The 20,264-nt window shown below is 33.6% G+C and overlaps 1 protein-coding gene across 1 annotated transcript; it reads left to right on the top strand.

Annotated features, from left to right (window-relative positions):
• Nucleotides 1-6,170: 6,170 nt before the first annotated feature.
• Nucleotides 6,171-14,435, top strand: LOC112524529 (triosephosphate isomerase, chloroplastic). Its single transcript, XM_025134382.1, has 9 exons — nt 6,171-6,518; nt 7,585-7,611; nt 8,925-8,994; nt 9,883-10,006; nt 11,179-11,263; nt 11,404-11,536; nt 12,444-12,617; nt 13,224-13,306; nt 14,063-14,435. Exons 1-9 carry the CDS (start codon nt 6,291-6,293, stop codon nt 14,117-14,119), a joined length of 981 nt encoding a protein of 326 aa, XP_024990150.1. The 5' UTR covers nt 6,171-6,290; the 3' UTR covers nt 14,120-14,435.
• The last annotated feature ends 5,829 nt before the right edge of the window (nt 14,436-20,264 follow it).

The following is a 20,264-nucleotide window of genomic DNA, read 5'->3' as shown; positions in this document are numbered from 1 at the left end:
GACTTTTTTCTTGTTTACATGAGATGTTTTAAATCAAATGTGTTAAAACACCACACTCGATCCATAATGATGGGTGTTTAAAACTGACATTCCCAAATTTTTGTTTTTATGAAGTATCAAATATTCATATGTTAACAAAATTATAACATCATATGTAATTGTTTAATCAAATACTTTTGGCTCTCCATGTTTTTTATCTAAAAAAAGTAAAATAATTTTAGAAAAAACGTACATAGAAAAATATCAAAATATTATTTCTAATTTTTTTAAAAATTATATATTTAATAATAAATATACAATAAATACATTGTGGTGCGGTGTTGGGTTACCCATCCTCATTCATATAAATATATAATATATTTACCTGATCTTATGACCATCCCTAGTTTTTAAATTTCGAGGATGCCGTCCTCGGTCTGGTTTTAGTTTTTACTAGGAATCTCCAACCTTGTTGGGACAGATACACCAAATTTTTAAATGGAACGGGTCTCATTTCAATGCGTTATTTCTACTCAATGGTAAAGTCCGAAAAAATATCTAAAAAGCAACAAGGATCTAATTTGTTTGGGCTAAGGTTGGTATCGGAGATTAGCCACTCCCTTCTTATCTGCCTTCGTCCACGTGTCAATTTTAAAATTCAATTAGCCCCATCTCTATATACTTTTGTCACTTACTACATAAATATCGACTTTTATATATTTAAGTAAAAAAGATTAATTACCGACAATACCGATTGAACCGACACGCAACTCATCTTTTAGAGTGTATTTGGTGTTCAGACATGACAGGATATGTAAAAAAGATACTTATTTGATGTTTTAGAAGAGAATTAAGTTTTATTTTGAAGTTATATTGATAAAATATAAGTTTGTTTCACCTTGTTAAAATGGGGTAGGGGTGGAACAGGCATGTTCCACTTTGTTTCACTATGTTCCTGTTTGTTCTACATAAAAGTCATGCCAAACATAAGACAAAGATCTCTGTCCTGTAATCTGTTTTGTCTAGTGTATCAAACGCACCCTTAAGGTCTCATATGTGTACGTATTTAAGAGTCGACTCAACGGTCGAGACTAGTGGAGAGGTTCAAACCAACCTTTTCTAAAGGTTTAATTCAAACTTGAATCTGTTGTGTATTTAAACAAATTCATAATGTCCCTTCATCAACTGAGGTATGCGTCTAAAGGTAAAAAAGCCTATACATTTATTTTTAACTATATTTCGATCATCACTGCCACCGCCGCTAATCACCTCCACCTCTGCAGCTACCACTTCCCCTCCCTACGGAATAATTTATGTTAACTTTAACCTCAAGCAAGTAAATAAAACACAACCAAATGTCGTTCATCAAACGCTTACAGGGTCTCACTTGCTTTCTGGATGAACATGACAATGACCGAAAAAGTTATTCATAAAAAAGTCTAGCAAAAAAACTGTGAATCTTTTACCTGGTAAATATTTTACTGGATAAAAGATGTTTACCGACAGATAATTTTACTGATAAAGTCTATAATACAGTAATAATTTTTTTTTTAGGTAAAAGGTGAAATCCCATGATTCCCATCAATATCAAGCCCATGGTTAGAGAGACACGTGGCAATTGGAGGAGCTATCTCTCATTTATCCACATATCTTTTTCTATCTTTATTATTCCATCTTATGTTGGATGCATCAAGGCTATGTTGTACATATATAAATCATTAAGTTTATATTAATTAATTAAATTTTAATTTTACCTTCATATTTTTTTAAATAATTATAAATTTTTAATCATTTCCTCATATTTTAAATATTCATACATAATAATTAATTTAGAATTAAAATTTTAACTTTAAAAAATTCATCCTTATTTTAAAACAGACTTCAATAAAAAAATATGAAACCTTATTTTACGATATAGAAAGTACTTCATCTGTTTTATAACTGCCACTAAACTTGTAACCAATATAAAACGATCATGATTTACAGGGCCGACCTTATGGATGGGTGGTCTGGACAGCGGGCCCATGGACGAACCTAGAATTTTTTTCCATTGACTATAAGAAAAAACCTACAGCGAAAAATTTTCAAACAGTAGCACCGGTTGACTATAAGAAACAAATATACGATTTTTTTTTTCCCAATCGGTGACACTATTTGACTAAGAAAATGACATTGATAAGATTTGAATTTGGGTCTGGAGTGGAATAAAAGTCTTGCAAATCAACTTTACCAAATAAAACTTGTTCTCATTGTAGTTTCAAAATACATACGGTAGCACACAATAGATTAATACGGTTGCACCTTTCACGGACCTAAAAAATTTTACCCTTCAACGGAGAAATAATACGGTGGCACGTGCCACCGTAACCACCATGGTAGGTCCGCCATGACGGCGGTCCAAGTCCAAGGGCATCAAATAGCTCAATATTAGTCATGTATTATTAAAAATTTAATGAAATTGTTACTAAAAAGACTTGAACCTAGGTCATCTAGTCTGGTATTATTAGGAATCTTTTATCAATGAGCTGAAGATTATTTTATTTATATTTATCTAGATTTTATTTTTAATACTTTGCTCCCTATTCCCCATTTTCTTTTCTTCACTTCCGATTAATTTTTAAAGTTCATTTTTGTCGTGCTTTTACAACAATAAATATTTATTTGAAATAAAATTAATAGCACAATTAAGTATAATTTATTATTTTAAGAAAACCTTGAAAACCTTGTCATAATACTTGAAAATTATTTTTTTTGTTATGTGTATAATTTCGTCAAACATGTTTATTCAAAAAATTGAGTGTGGATTTGTTGCAAATGATTGGATATGGACTAACATAATTTAAACAGTTTTACATACCCTAAAATATATTTACGTTACTTTTTTCTGGTTGGGGCATGTTTTAACGTTTCCGCTCAGGACATCAAAAAGCTTTGGGCCGACCCTGAGATTTAATTACCTCATACTTAATACTAACATATGATTAAATATAAACCAAACCATTAAAACTCTGCCTAAAAATGTAGCAGAATTTATCCAACTTTAGTCGCTAATACAAGGACCAGTCCACATGAGATCGACATGTGTCCATCGTTGTCAGTGAACCATGAATTGAGTACACCACAACAACTATTTCTCAACCACTAAGATTGTTGAAAGATTCTCATCAATCAAGTCATTGTTAAGTACATCTGAAACAAAATTACTTTAACTTCGACAAACAAACCCTGATTTTGCATCCCGTCTAATGTATACAATGATTAACAACCTAAAAGCTAGTATTCAACAAGACGGAAATGCTTAACAATAACGAGAGCACGTGGGAATGACCTGCGATGAACAACAATGTTTTTGATGTATCTGATGATACAGGTCGATGCTGAGAGTTGATTGAATAGTGAAAACAGATATATGAACCATTTGAGATAAACCATCAAATGGAACTTACATAAAAACAACGACAACTTAAAAAGCCTACTTGTTTATGCTAGTGCTCGACCAACCATTTGAACAAACTGGTTTGTACAAGTATTTGACTTGTTTAGAATGACGTCTGAACCATCTTTCGAATAAGACTTGCAAAAGGGATAACCGTATAGACTATTGACAAAAGACTGATGATCGGTGGGAAGTGGATCATAAATGATATAAGATGTATTCTACTTTTGTCAAACGATGTCATGGACGATTAATTATTTAACATTTCGACTTACTTTATAATCAAAATGTAACGAAAATTTGTCATAGCTTTTAAACAGTGTCACGATAGATTTTTTATCAACCAGCACACGAAACCGTAAGTTTTCTTCTATTTTGTACTGATTTACCCAATAAATGAGTTTTTAGATTGAGCAACATGGATTTATTCTCATGCAACATTTTTACATGTAATTAAACATTACAATATAACTTGACATCCATATATCAATAAGAAGAAAATCTAATGGTTACCAGTCAAAATACGTGCACAGTAAAAATAATTTAACTTTTGTAACGTTAATTGAAAAATAATTTTGATTATACTAAACAAGAACTATAATAAATTACATGTTTCGTCCATCTGGTTAGGTTTTTTTTAGCAATCCTTGTTTATTTTTTTTGGAAATTTGACCAAACGTGTCGTTATGGTTGCGTTTTTAACGAGTTACATCACCGTGGTTGCATTTTCTTAGTGAGTTGAATCATGTGGTTTAAGTTTTTTAATGAGTCTGGTCCCTGAATAAATTTATGACCTGGGTTCCTGTGGTTGCATTAAAAACTCGTAAAAATGCAACCATAGGAACACGATCCGTTGCATTTTCATAAAAAAGACAAGAATCGTTAAAAAAACATATATCCACCGGACGAAACATGCAACTTACATTAAAAACTAAGAGGGTTTCCAAAGGTTGCATTAGATATTTAAAAGAGATAAATAATATTTTATTTAATATATTAAATATTTTAATAATATGATTGATGTTATAATATCTAAAATGGAGAATTGTTGGAGATGAATGTAATATTTTTTGAATATTTCAATTTTTGACTTCCTGTTTTGAAGAAAATTTGGAGAACCTATTTAAGATGCTCTTAGGAGCCGTTTACCAGACGTTTAGTCGGGTAAGTTAAACACCAAGTCACATTACCTTATCGTATGAATATGGTAATGATCAATAATATTACCTGATAAGAGCGAGAAAATGACCAAATGTCTTACCTGGTAAGTGAGGACGACGACTCTTACCACGGTAAACGTTTACCGGGTAAATTGTTGCAAACGATACCGTTTTGGTGGACTAAAATCTTACCTAGTAAGTAAATGATAATGTTAAATTTTACCAGTAAACGCTTACGGGGTAAGTGTTTGGTAAACGACCCCTTACTCTCTCTTCTAAAATAGGTGACCATGGTGAAAAAAAAGGCATACAATTTTAAGTTTGTGTAATTATTACATTTTTTTAATTAACTAAATAACAATTTTACCTTTTAATAATAAGAGAAAAACTTTCTGCATCAAACTCCATCTCATAACCAAGATTAAAATGAAAAAAATAGACATCTCCTTTAAAAGATAGACATTTATTTTAAAATAAATTAGAATATAAATATGAACATTTATCCCATAATAGATATAATATATTTATTAGTATAACTTTAAATGAATAGTGCATAAGAGTATCTTCGACATTCATGCTGAAATAGGAATGACAACGGACAAAATATTGGTATCCTCGTCTTTGAAACCGATAGCTAAAACCGTCATCGTAACCGCTCCGATCCCCGTCGGGTCCCTGCGGTTTCACCGATCCCTGTTGGGGAACCCATTAAGGGTAAAAATCATCTTTTTCACCGTTGGTTATAACCGAACCCGAACCTAAAACCAATATGAAAAAAATTATAATATGCTAATTTTCACAATTAAAAGTAAATTACATTTTTTTAAAGATGTATGTTTAAATGTCTCAAAAATAATCGAACTAATTACAAACAATGTATTAGATTACAATATAAAACTAAACAGAAATTCAAACATCATACAACTAAAATCACAAGTTTAGACAAATAAACTAGATTTTTTGGTGAACTTTATTTGGGTTGTTGAGGTAAAGTGAATAAAAGTCTTTTAAATTTTAATGTTACTATTTTCTTTTAATGATATTATATATACACATATCGGGCGGGGCCGGTGATCACCGTCTCCGCCCTCGTCCCCGTTAAAATCCCCAAATTTGTCCCTGATCCCTGTCCCGTCCCCGATAAGATGTCCCCGGACCCGGCCCAAAAGTTCCGGTTTTCACCATCAGTTTCGGGGTTTTTTTTGCCATCTCTATGCTGAAATAGAGAATAAGGATTTTAGTAATTTTTTCATTCCAACAAGTATGTTATCTTGTATGCTAAAATAGAGAAAAATGAAAAATTGAAAAAATCTCTTAATAGAGAGGTCAATTATTATTTTAATACCTTTCACCAATAAAAAATATTTATAATAAATATTTAAAGAAAAAAAATATTTTATTAAATACTAATAATATAATTAATATTAAAATTGTTAAAATAAAATAGTCTTTAACTTTAATTTTTCCTTAAATTTTTTATTTTAAAGAAAACATAGAAATATTAGCAATGAATCGTTGTTTCCACGCGCCAAGATGGAGCGTGAAAAGGAGTTTTGTAAAAACAAAGCATCATCATTATACTCATCGCCTCACGGCCACCTTTACTCTTACAACCACAGTATCCCTAGCAGCAGCATTTGGTATCTTCACAAGATCTCCCACCAACCACCACCATCTTTCTCGCCGCCTCCGACCTCCAACTACCTCCCCAAACAATGGCCATGGTTTCAACTTCTCTCACACCAGCATCGCAACTCTCCGGCCATAAATCAGCCGCCGGTTCTCCACCTCTTTTCTCTGGACTCCGCCGCTCCTCGAAGCTCGACTCTGCTTCGCTCTCCACTACTCAGTCGTTCTTTCAATCGGTCAATTCTCACATCCGTATCTGTTCTCCTTCTACTCGACCTTGCAGAGGCATCGTCGCCATGGCCGGCACCGGAAAGGTATAATTGTGTTTCGATTCGGTTATCATTTATATGATATTAGATTGCAACTTGGCATTGTAGATGAGAATCATGAGAAGTTCATCAAATTTCTTTTGTTAGGAACGATAACCACACACTCGATGCTAATTGCAGGAGTGAAAAAGTTAAAAAGTGAACACGGTACTTCCGTGGTTTAGCAATTTGAAGCTTTGCTCGGATTTTTTTTAATACTGGTAGCATTTTATCAGCCAATTTCAGAAGAAAAAAGGATGAATGTTATTGATTAACAAGATTCTTAACGTTTAATCTGTATGGCTTGCTAATTGAGTATTTACTGGGAAAAATGTAAAAATAGATATATATGTAGTGCTAGGTTTTATATGTTAATGACGTGTTGACTTGAAAGTAGTATTAAACGAGTTTGGGTTACCACATTGACAAAATATATTCCGATGTATGGTAAATGCTTTTGCTCTCAATTTTTTCAGAACATATGATATGTGTATAAGCAATGGGCATCGATCTTATGATTTCAGACCATTATTATAGTTATAATGAAATTTTCTGTCTTTGTCTTGAATGTACACGTCTCTATCCACAAGGTTTCTGAGATAAGGAGTTAGAAAAAGATTTTGATTGTTTTGTTTACATTGTTTTTGAGTTCTGTAGAGCAAATTGCTTGACGAATGCTGAAGATTGCATTCACTGATTAAATGAATTTATGAACAAATTTAATCAATTGTATGATGTTACCACTTGAAACTTATTTACAGATGAAATGCAGTTTTACTAGTGGACACATAAGCGAGTAGATTTGCATTGTTAAAACTCTTGTTGTAAGTGAATCTTGTTTTTGTTATGAAGATGGGTTTCACTGTTGTAAATAAGGATGTCATTTGAAGGTTTGAACTGAGCCTTTGTATGATCAAATTATCAACCGCCTTTCAATGGTCAAATTATAAATAGATTTATGTGCCATACATTATCTTAGGTTATGCCTGAGTTGGTCATAAGTTAACTGTATCATGCACTGTGTTTCTCAATATTAGCGACTGACAATTGATATTATATTCTTTTGTTACAGTTCTTTGTTGGCGGCAACTGGAAGTGTGTAAGCAACCATCCCTTCTATTATCCGATACATCCAATTAGAAATCCTAAACGTCACAAATTTTTGGCATCATAAAAATCATGGGTGCATTTAATATTTGTGTGGACAAACACTAAACCATTGGGTATGCACCGTAAAACATCCCAATGGACTTGTGGTGCCTACATTGCCAAAAATTTATGATACGTATTCTTGTTCTTTTGATTATAAAAGATACCTGCAATGAATTCCCACCTTGGTGTCTTCCAGGTAAATAGAATGTTTTTATGCGGATATTGTTGTAAGTTGAGGACTAGGACTAGTTGCAATCTTGTTATCGATGGCCCCGCTGGTTTCTATGAATAATGGAAAAAGTTTCAAAGTTTGTTGCAACCAAGGCAGGTAGGCAGGCAGTGGTTACAGGACACAATAGGTTATTGCCTGTATCTTGCAACTTTCCAGTGCACTTGTGACGTTTGCAAGGCAAAACGTTATGATGCGTATCATTGTTTTGCAGTAAACAGTAACTCTTGTTTCTGTTATACCTATCAGATGAACCCAGCTGGTTTCTGGCTTCTGCGAATAATGAAATAGAACAAGATTAAGACTTCTTGCAATGAACGATGTATCAAGTTGTTACAATTAAGACTTGTTGCTCCCCTGTTATTCAAAACAATAGCTAAGGGACTGACATTCTGGCATATGCCAAGTTGAAAGCAGGGACATAGGACATGGCCCAACACAAAATTTCAATACATGACCTTTATGCCTTCATTAGAATCACTTGTAGCACACATTGTTGAAGGCAAATTATATGCGTGCTAGATTCGTACAACTTAGGATTAGTTAAAGAGTTTAAAACTACGAGGGGGTACTTGGTACCCTAGCAGATACATTTTCTGCTTTCACTAAGATGAAATGATATCTGTTATATTGGGAATTCTGAGAACTGATTTCTTTGACATCAGTTTTACTATAAATATGTTTCTTTCTTCTAACTTTATTGTTGCTATTTTCCGTTGTTATTAGTTTGTGGGAGGGAGCTTAATATTAGGCTTTACTTGTATAACGTCCTCATCATATTACAATGTTAAATTAGCATTTATAGATATTTGTTTGTCCTGTGGGCTTACGAAAATGTTTTAAATAAACGCGAATGTGTGTGAAACTGAAACCTGTATATCTTGTGCTTGATTTATACCAAAACCCTGCTGATAGAATATATGAACCCTTCCCCTTGCTTTTCTCTATAGCTTTTGAAAAGTAGTGGTGCTATTCTCATCTCATCCAGTTGTAGTTTCCTCTACTGATTTATCTTGTAATTTTTGTTCTAGAATGGGACAAAAGACTCTATCAAGCAGCTAGTCTCAGACTTGAACAGTGCGACTCTGGAGCCTGATGTTGGTTAGTTCTTATATATTCACCTCTCTTTGATTAAACTGGAACATAATCGCATCATGTCTTACATACAGTTGGTTAAGTGAGGTTTCATACAATTTACTTCAAGTAACCTGTGTGTCATGTGATACAACTACAAGTCGTTTTCTGATCTTCCATTCAATGAAATGAAGTCTACCTTGTATTTAGTATATAGTACCCTGCTTGGTCATCAGAAACTATTAACCGGAATGATAGTTCTAATGAAAATATACATCCATGTGGAGTTGCAGTTTTGTACAAGGAAATCGTCTCAAGTTCAAGCAATGGAGTTCATTTCCATCCTGCCCTTTGATTATTGGAGCTCGGGTTTTGGATGTATGTGGAGCTTGAATTTACTAATTCTGTTGACAAGTTCAGACCTACATCCCGTGACTGTCATGCATAGATGCCCGAGCTTGATGATAATCAATGCCTATTAAAATACTTCTCTTTTCCATCAGTTAGTGTAGGCTTACCTAAAGGGGCCTAACTCTGAATGGTTTGAGCCTGCATCATAGGACATCTGTTTGTGGGTTCAATTCTATAGGCTAAACTGTAGTAGGGGAACATGTTTAGATCTCCCTAGCTTTCAAAAGGAAAGAGTATTGCATGCTTGTAACTGAAAGTCATTATGGTTCTCTTCGGGTTATGGCGATCTACACTCAGATGATTTAACATCCATTCACTAAAATTTTATAAAACCTTTACAAAAAGAGAAGACAACTTAAGAAGCCTGTTATTTATTTGGTCATTTTAATTTTGAATCCTGTTGTAAATTCTTGATCCTCTAGTGGTGAAGAAGTATTTTGTTCTGGTGTTCTTGGAAATTTTTGGTGGTCGTCTGATCTCAGTCTTTTTCTTTGAACTACGCAGATGTTGTTGTGGGACCCCCTTTTGTTTATATTGATCAAGTAAAGAGCTCTTTAACTGACCGCATTGAAATAGCTGCACAAAATTCTTGGATTGGAAAAGGTGGAGCATTTACCGGAGAGATCAGGTATTCATCTTCAATCTTCATTTAACACAATATTTTACTTGATATATAAGCACGAGCCAAGACAGGCTCACTACCAATCAGCCCACTAACTAATCGGTTGCATTGGGTCCTCTTCTTATGTTTCTTTCTTTTCAACAAATAAAGCCTATTAGGAAAAAAACATTGTACAACCTAGACAGGATCACAGATAAGGGATCAACACTTGGATGGAAATTGCTACTGAACTAAATGGGACTGTATGGAGTGCCCTATAGAATAAGATTTAAAAGGTTGTTCCTGGGTTTGAATGTGCACCAGTGGACTGTCCACTACATGGTAACATTGGAAGGAGCAAGGCATGTTGTATGGGTGCAAGCTTGAAATCAATTCGCTACCAAGTTGTTCTTTATTTGAGTACATAAGTAATACCAAAAGGAACCCCAATGAAACCCTCCAATTGTCTTATTTACATCAATACCAAAGGCTTAACCATTTCAAGACGTTCTTTTCTTTTAAATTTTTTATAATGAATATTTGGTTATGTCTCAAAGTAAATTTGACTGCGAGGTCATCGGTCCAATAGGTTTTAGCTCTTTTTATTCTTCGGCTGTATTTACAAGGGAAGATGCTAGAATTTATATGTCTGTGTTTGTCTAATAAGCTATCCATGGGTTTGTCCATTCGATGCCATACCAACAAATCCTTTCTGTTTAAGTTTAGACCTCCTTTAATCCGCTGCCCACTCTTAACCCTCAATCAAGTACAACCCAACCTACACATGGGCCTATTTTGCCAGCTGTATTTCTAATGCATGCATGTTGACCCATTTTTTTTTGCTTTTACTGTGATGAAAGAGAAATGGATAAGCGACAGCTTTATTTTTTTATTAAAGAAATTCAAAAACCGTATATCTGATTGTTTGGACTCAAATGTTGCATACCCATAGGGCATCTTAGTAATGTTTGAAAGGCACTTCTTCAAAGTCCATGGATTTTCCAGGTTACAATTGTGTACATAGTCAACAAGTTAGGGCTTCGTTCCTTTAGAGTACCCAACATAAAAGGAACTTGAATCCAATCTTTCTTTATTACTTTTTACATGCAACACTGTCTGGTTTTGCTCTCCAAGATTGTCAACCATTATGCTTTGTGAGTTTGTGGATTGTGACATAACATTACCGCTTCTAATTGCAGTGCGGAGCAATTGACAGATATCGGATGCAAATGGGTAATTCTTGGACATTCTGAGAGGAGACATGTGATCGGGGAAGATGATCAGGTGAGATTTATTAATTTTTCTGTAAACTACAAAAGATGAAAAATCAACTTTCGTATAAGCAAAGTAGCAAACATGTAAGGCCATTTGGAAGGTCCAAAGAGATGGCTTTGCATCAGTAACTCATGTATTTCTAATATCAGTTTATAGGTAAGAAGGCTGCCTATGCCTTGGGCCAGAATCTTGGAGTAATCGCTTGCATTGGAGAACTCTTGGAAGAAAGAGAAGCTGGCAAAACTTTTGAAGTTTGTTTCAAGCAATTGAAAGCCTATGCAGGTAGGCTTGCACTCCAGACTCCACAAATTATCTCTTGTTCTAATTAGCAGTGAGTTAAAGTTACTTTGCATCCTCATCATTCTTCCTTCGGTGTGTTCCTATGAAGTTTTAATCTCTTCCATTTTGAACATTTCACTTGGCATCTCTTATAATTTTAGTATCATTTTTTCATATTCTAAGTAGCATGGTTTGCATAAAGAGGCTTTGAAGAACAATAAAATCATTTTCTGTATCACTTTTACTGGTTAAAATCCTCAAATGAATTGAAGCATGCCAAATTGCCAAGGAATGAGACCTTTGTTTCTTAGGCACACTCAAGGCACCCATGGTTTCTGATACAGATTTTCTGGACTGCAGCTTGTTGAGTATGAAGCCTAATTCTAATTAGAACTGGTCCATGGCATTGCTCATGGTTCCTGATACAGATTTTCTGGACGGTAACCTTGCAGCAATTTGCATCATTCAGTTATGACGGATGATGGTTGAGGATTACAGCTATTCTCTCTAATCCTGATTCCTGTTTGAATTTTTTTCCTCTAAAGAGGGTGTTCTTCCCTCATGGATTGTTCCTCATTAGGATTCTAGAATCTCTTAACCAAATCCTAGCAACATCTGTCGATGTAAGCAAGTTGCTTAACCATGTAAATACCATGCTCTTTTTTTCATTTCCTACGATGATTGTGTGCATGTGATTATCGACCCCAAGTCCTAACATAGCTCACATGGCATCCATCTAAAATTTACTCCATTATCCAACAAATATTGGGATCTTAACTGTAAATTGAGCTTTGCAGGCGATGTGGTAAAATATTAGAATTGAAAAAGAAAGGCATAGTCTGGGGAAGAGTTGGTGCAATAGTTCTTAATTGCCTTAGTTTATGTAATATGCATCCTTGATCTTGTGCAGATGCCGTGCCCAGTTGGGATAACATAGTGATTGCATACGAGCCTGTATGGGCTATTGGAACCGGTAAAGTGGCCTCACCCGAGCAGGCTCAGGAAGTACATGTTGCTGTTCGTGACTGGCTTGCTAAAAATGTGTCAGCCGAAGTTGCATCTAAGACACGTATCATCTATGGAGGTATTGCAAGTCAACGATAAATATTTATCCAATATGGCCTAAAGATTTTGTTTCACAAGTGATTTAATTTGTTAGCTATGTTGTGCACATATATGTATGGTTCAAGGGCTCTTTTGGAGAGTAGTCTAATGGGGTTCCACGTATTCTCTCATGGTACCAAAGCCAAGGTCTATCACTCTGGCCGATCTGTAGCAAACTCAAGTTGGTTTCTTGTGATCCACCTTGAGTTTGAAAGGGGGGGGTAGCTTTGTTGTGTTCATATATAATATGTATACAACATAGCTACATAATTATTGTGAGAAGTAACCAAAAATGCCTTAAATGACATTGTTTGTTAAGTTATGATGCAAACATAATTTCATTTTGAAGGTCGAGATTGTAATCCACGTTGCTGATAATGGGTTTTCTTTTCCTTTCCCTTATCCTTTTGTCGGGTTGTTTGAAAAGGAGGGACCAAGCTTTAGCAAATTTAAGGTTATGCATCTTAAGTTAATTTAAGAAGTAGCCTATATGGAATTTTGAACTCTTTTAGCCACTTGCTAATCCTTACTTGCACTATCAGTGATTGGTTTTGTTGATCAGAATTGGTTTTAACTTCCTTCCCAGGATCCGTAAATGCTGGCAACTCCGCTGAGCTGGCCAAAAAAGAAGACATTGATGGATTTCTGGTTGGTGGTGCTTCTTTAAAGGTATTATCTCATCTTTGACAGTATTTTAAATTTAAATGGCCTAGTTGCCCATTACCATCGTTACAAATGGGTCCAAAAGATTCTTTTATTTGCCTGCATTAAATAGTACTTAGTTTAGTGGATTTAGATATTTTGCAGATTGTCAAACATTTTACTTGTACGATGTCCCGAGGCAAAAACCCAATCGTCATGGGACAATTAGGGAGTAAATAATAGCATGAAAGAGAACACGTGTACACAATCGAAGAGTCTGGTACAGAACTGGCATTAACCTAACGTATCCTATCTAATAACATACCTTATTAATTGATTTAGCAATTAATGCTAAACAAGTTGTTCCCCATAGTCTACCTCAGGACTCGGGAGGGAAAGTTCAAATGAGAACTATAAATATTTTGAGAACCCGAGAACCAACTATTTCATGTATTATTCATGATGAATAACCCTATTCATGAATATTATTCATCACGAATATCATGTATATTCAATATGAAATTTTTTCATGATGAATATCTATCATGATATTCATCATAAATAATACATGAATAGTTGGTTCCCTCGTTCTCATTTGAACCTGAACCTGCCCTACCTCAGGATGCCAAGCTGTTCCTCTCCACCTGTTTGTCCAATGGGCACAACAGGAAATTACAGAACTTGACAAAAACCCAAAAGAAAACATGATGATTCAGACTGTAGAATTTCAATTAATGTAGAGATTAATGGTTCAAGATTCATGATTGTCAGTCTTTTATGCAGGGTTCTGATTTTGCAACCATCATTAACTCCGTGACTGCTAAAAAGGTTGCTGCTTGATCATCGAGTCTCATTCGGTTTTTGGATTGGGGGCAAGTAAGTACCTTAGAGTATCATCTTAGTTCAGGTTATGATCCTATCGGCATGCAAGCCAATTGAATTTAGCAGTTCAATCCATCTCATTTCACTCCGCTTTTAAAAACGGATACATAGCACTTCAATATGCACTATGTGCAATTTCTTTTACACATAATTTGTAATAGACGTTTATCACCCCAGGTCCACAAGACTTCTGGTCACAACTTTGAAGTAAAACAAGAACACAGAAATATGCAATAAAGTAAATGGGAAATTTATGCAAATGCACTTTTGTTTACCTTCACCAGATTATAAGACTTCTGTTTACCTTGGTTCTGGCCTACATCTACCCTCATTAAGGTCCCAACCTAGTTTTTACATAGCCATTTCTATAAAACTTGTTAAATATGATACTTTAGAAAAATGCCATATAAAAATGATGGTAGGACGATTTACTTCTTGTGTCCTATTAGGTTGCTGGACTTTATCGATAGAACTTGTTAGGTTGCATAATTTTGTCCTACAATTTATTGTAACACCTATTACATAAGATGTACAATTATTGGTCTTAGAAACTTGAAAGTCCCATTAAATAGTTTATTAGGGTGTGTTTGGTACACAAACGGGACTGGACAGGATGGGATAGGACAGGAGTAGACACGTGAGAGTGAGGTAGGCGGGTGAAATTTATTTGGAAGTTTTTAAGATTTTAATTTGAGATGAGAAGATTAGTAATTTACCAATCTTGTCCCATCTCCTGATTTTTGTTTGACCTATTTGGGTGGGATAGGATAGAAAAGAAATGCATTTTTGTCGTATTCAGGTTCCAATATGATATCACTACAAACATTCGACAACAAGTTTTTATACAGTCCCCTATCTATCCCGCTTACCAAACGCACTCTTAGGACACAGAAAAATAGTTAGGCATCTTAAAAAAACCATTTTGTATCCCTGCACCTGTACCCTTGAGGAAATGTATGCTTAGCTTGTTTTGATGAGCATTAGTTATCTTTATTTGGCATCAACTGCTTGAGTGGGAGTTAATCCAAAACTAAAGTAATTAGGGTTAGAATCCATACTCAAAGAATAGATACCATAACCCACCCTATCTGCAAAGCAATCTCAACCTTTTATGCATCACTCTCAACAACCTACTATTTCAAGAAAGGTAAGAAACATAAGTACATATATGTATATGTATATGTATATGTATATGTATATGTATATGTATATGTATATGTATATGTATATGTATATGTATATGTATATGTATATGTATANATGTATATGTATATGTATATGTATATGTATATGTATATGTATATGTATATGTATATGTATATGTATATGTATATGTATATGTATATATAGGGGTAGGTTCAAGAGATAACCCTATAACAAAGAGAATAAGAGATCCCATCTGAACCATCCATCTAGTTTAATCCAACTGTTGTGAATAACAACAACAGTTACATTTTCCAAAACTAAATCTGTGATTAAAGAGGCGGTTACATCTAACCCTGACCATCTATATTTTAGATCCAACGGTTGATAGAGGTTCTCTTGTTCTCTTCTATTTAGGGTTTTCTGTTAAACCTCCTAATCTATATATACAGAGAGAGAGAGAGAGAGATGGACCGGTTCAACCTGAACGAAAGGAGCCTGGAGTCGAAACAAGGGTCAATATCCCAGACCTTGTCATCCATCTCACTACCACCTCTTCCTTTGGTTGCGATCTTCGCAATTGTTGTGTTCCTGCTGTCCCTATCACAAGACTCGAACTTCACGTCTTGGTCAAGTAATATAGGAATCAATCTTCAGTTGCTCGTCCTCTTAACTCCCATTATCCTCGTCTTTTTCTTGTCGTCAAGCTGGATCACTGATGGACGGTGGTTTGCTTTTGGCTCACGGAAAAGGAGAGACTCCATGAACCTTAGTCGTGTTTCTGACGAGTATGGAACCTGAGTCAGACCATACTCCAAACCATACCTTTGTGATTCTAACCAACTGTTAAGACAGTGATCCTATCGATATTCATTTTCTGTTTTTTACGAAGTTCACAAAATATAATAAAATGATGGCAACATCTATATGTAAATTGTTGAACCAAGTGTGTAATCTTCTGTTTCCCGTTATTACTTATGAGTGCACGATTATCGATCCTGAAATTCGTACAGCAGCAGTAAAGTTGTGGCAATGGTTTGAACCACTTTGGAGTTATGATCGGTCTCGGTCAAAAAGTGTCATCTTGTAGCTGGTTATGACATTAGTCATTCCTTGGTCCAAAATGTGTTTGTAACTGATATGGACTGGTGTAATCGGTTTCAAGACCTAGTTTACTTTGTGCGGTTCGTTGCCACATGATGCTCATAACCTGCTAACCCTAAATGGCCCCTTAATTGGCCATTTAGAAAAAAAGTTATACATATACATATATAGAGAGAACAAGGAAATTTACTTTGCAAACCACGTTATTTGTATAAACCGTACAAACCTCATTCAACTAATCATAATTTTTCATTATGTTCATTTTTTTGTAATTATAAGGGGTATATTAATCATTTTTATTGTGGTGGGTGTTAATCATGAATACTATTATATTCATTATTTTAATTTTAAAGAAATACATGAAACTTCATTAAAATTTCATTAAGTATTATACAAAACAATTTCACAACCATATATGAAACAACTTCATCAAAAAAAGTATTATATGAAACAATTTCATGAAAAAATTTCATAAGATTAAACAATGAAATCGACGGATGAGGGTGGTTTGCACGGTTTGTACAAATTGAGTGAGTTGCATTTGAAACCATTTTTTACACTTGAAACTTCACAGCAAAATATTGTGAAGGTAACCTTCACAGTGTTTTTGCTGTAAATGTTCGGTTTTTTTTATCTTCACAAGGTTTTGATGTGAAGTTTCAAGTTCAAAAAAATGGTTTCACGGGTCACTAAAACAGGTTGATCTCACGTGAATCCTATCTTATATATATATATATATATATGTATATATATATATATGTATATATATATATATGTATATATATATATATGTATATATATATATGTATATATTAGGAATCAACATGTATAACCGGTCAATAAATGTCACGGATCCTTGTTTGGATTTGGGTTTTAATCGTTCTTTTCAGGCCTTCATACCCATCTATACTTTGGAATAAAGTATTACAATTATAAGTAAAAACCGAAAAGTCACCTAACTTTTGATGATCGATTCAAATCCAAATGAATCCGTTTTAGACACTTATAACTTAAAGCTTGAGCCAAATAGAACCATGCACACTTGTGTTATCTCAAGAGGAAATTGTCAAACGGGCATAGTTATGGCTATAATGCCTAAATATCTATAAATCCACACCGTTTTAGGATTGTATAATCATTGTACCTTTTAATTAATTAATTAGAATGACTCCAACTCATGAGAACATCTCTAACAATTATGTTAAAATGGATAAAAAGAGGTATTGTAACATTTTTATTGCTTCAAAAGCTATGCTATCTTTCATACTAAAATAGAGAAAAGAGAGAGAGACTAAAAATCTCTAAATTTAAAGAAATCTCTAAAATAAAATTGAAATAAAATCGGTAGTAGAGAGAAACAATATTTTTATTAAATATATTTAATATTTTATTAAAATATTTAATGCTAGAATTGCTAAAATAGAGTAGCTGTTAGAGTTAGATGTAAAATTTACAAAAGATTATAACATTTCAACTCTATATAGAAAAATTATAGGATAACTTTTAGAGATGCTTTGAATAGTGACTTATAGAGAGAAGCTTTAAAAGGTCAAACATTATTGTCAGTTAAGTTAACCCCTCAAGGTTATTAAACCATCAATTATTTTTATGCATTCTCGAAAGCTACAATGAATATTTCCGTAAACTCAATAATATTTTTAACAAGTATATAGTCTGACCGACATATGTTCAACCAAAATACTAACAGTTAAGCAATACAATCTTGTTAAATCCTTGATGTTTTTGATCTTCGAGTCCTAAATCATTATCGTGTATGATCCTTGAAACACGAGAACAACATAATCAAGATTATTGGATTCGTTAGTAATGTTAACGCTCACAAAAATTAGAAAACCAATTTTTTTTTCAGTATCTTGTATTTGTCTTTTTTATTCAGTTCTCCTGATTTATGTAAAATGTAGGGAAAACCTATACAGGGTGGATAGGTATTTTAATACATTTCCGATTGTTGATTGTTTTCAATTTCATAAACATGAAAACATTCGATATTCAATCACGATGTAAATCATACATGGAAATAAATTTGCACTGTAGTTGTAAGTGGAGATGCCAAAAAAAAAACTTAATCTGAAACTCAGCCTGAAAATGATAAGACTAGTGAACTTGAAGCCTAGTCCAGACCACACCTTAAAGTCTGATCAAGCCAATATTTTGAGGGTAAGCTCGACTTGGTCTGGTTAAGCCCGAAAAAGTGTGGCTCACAAAAGTCCAATCGAACCCTTTTTCAACACCAACGCACATCCCGACTCAAATCAATAGAACACAGACTGTTTTTATTCATTTTCTTTGACCGGAAACTATGTCCCTATCTTTGTTTGACACGTTTTCTGAAGTCCTTCAAATAAGTTTAGGTGTGATTCTGCTTATATTCAATTATATATTCTAGAAACCGTAATTTAAAATATAAGCTCGTTAATAAGGAAAAAAAACTAGTTTTTCAATGATAAAAACATTAAAACCGAAGATCAAAAGTATCCGTAGGTCTCAGGTTCGAATCTAAGGAGAAATAAGGGGTTGTTTGCCAGTTGCTGAATGGTATGGTGTAAAATGATTAAGTGGTTAGAATGATTAAAATGCTTTCATGATATAGTGCAAAATGAAATAAAATTGTTTACAATGAAATCAAGACACTTAATGATTAAGGGAGGCTCAGGATACAAAATCATTCAGAGGATTTTAGAACAATTAAGAGACAGATTTTTTTTGCCAAATAAGATTCACCTCTTAATGATTCAGATGACCTCTCTTAATGGAACTATTAAGAGGTAAACAAACAACCCCTTAAAAATCTTCTTGTAACCATGAAGGTTCAAATGCGATGACTCTAGGCTACTCACAAAGCAGGTGATCAACCTGTGATTGATCGGCTCGAATTATGGATTGAATATCCAGATTAATAAAAAAAACCATTAAAACCGAACTAATTGAGACAAACCTTGTCCTACAAAAACCCGGTTTTTGACTCAGAATATTTAATTGTATTGCTGATATCTTTATATTTATTTTTATTAAAAAAATACTTACTTAACGAGTTTTTTGTTTTTTTTAATAAAAAATAATAATAAATTTAATCGTATATATAAACCCAATTTGAGGTAAAAGAGATGGCTTTGAAAAAGTAAAAGAAATGCTTCAACTTCAAGGAAATGCGTATCATTAAAGATTGAATTACTTTTTTTTTAAAAGTAAATAAATAAAATCTAAAATTAAATTAAAACAAAACAAAATAAAATAGTTATAGTAGACTTAATTAAATGAGAATCGTATATATTATGATAGTGTGAAAAGTGAAAACTTTTAACTTAAGATATTGTTGCAATTTTTTTACCATCTAAGGTTAGTATTTAATATATTGACAAATTTAACAGTGCTTGCTTCATATGCATTATCTTAAATGATTGGTCCATATTAGACCTCACGGTTATCACAAACAAAACAGTTCTTATTTGATTAGAACCTTATATATATATATATATATATATATATATATATATATATAGGGGTGTTATTATACACCCTCTACCATTCATACAACCTATGCAACCTTAATCTAAACCATTCATTTTTTAATCAATGATCCAGATTAAATTCATGGCATAATTGTAATAAAATTGAAGTTGGGAAACACGCGCTGCATATATTGAGGGCAAATAAGGGTAAAATTGGAATTGAGGATTTCATCTATTCGAAGAAAGGATGCTAAGAGATTACGAACGCAAGAATCACTCTCGGTTGTATTACATATGAATTTACGTGATGCATCTGGTTTCATCAAATCTTGTTTATGCAGATTATGAACAACTTCTTCCATATGAATTTACGTGATGCATCTGGT

This window comes from Cynara cardunculus (genome assembly GCF_001531365.2).
Source record: "Cynara cardunculus var. scolymus isolate 2C chromosome LG 13, CcrdV1, whole genome shotgun sequence".
NCBI classification, from domain to species: Eukaryota; Viridiplantae; Streptophyta; class Magnoliopsida; order Asterales; family Asteraceae; genus Cynara; species Cynara cardunculus.
Note: the sequence above shows the minus strand (reverse complement) of the source record. Positions and strands in the feature narration are given on the sequence as shown.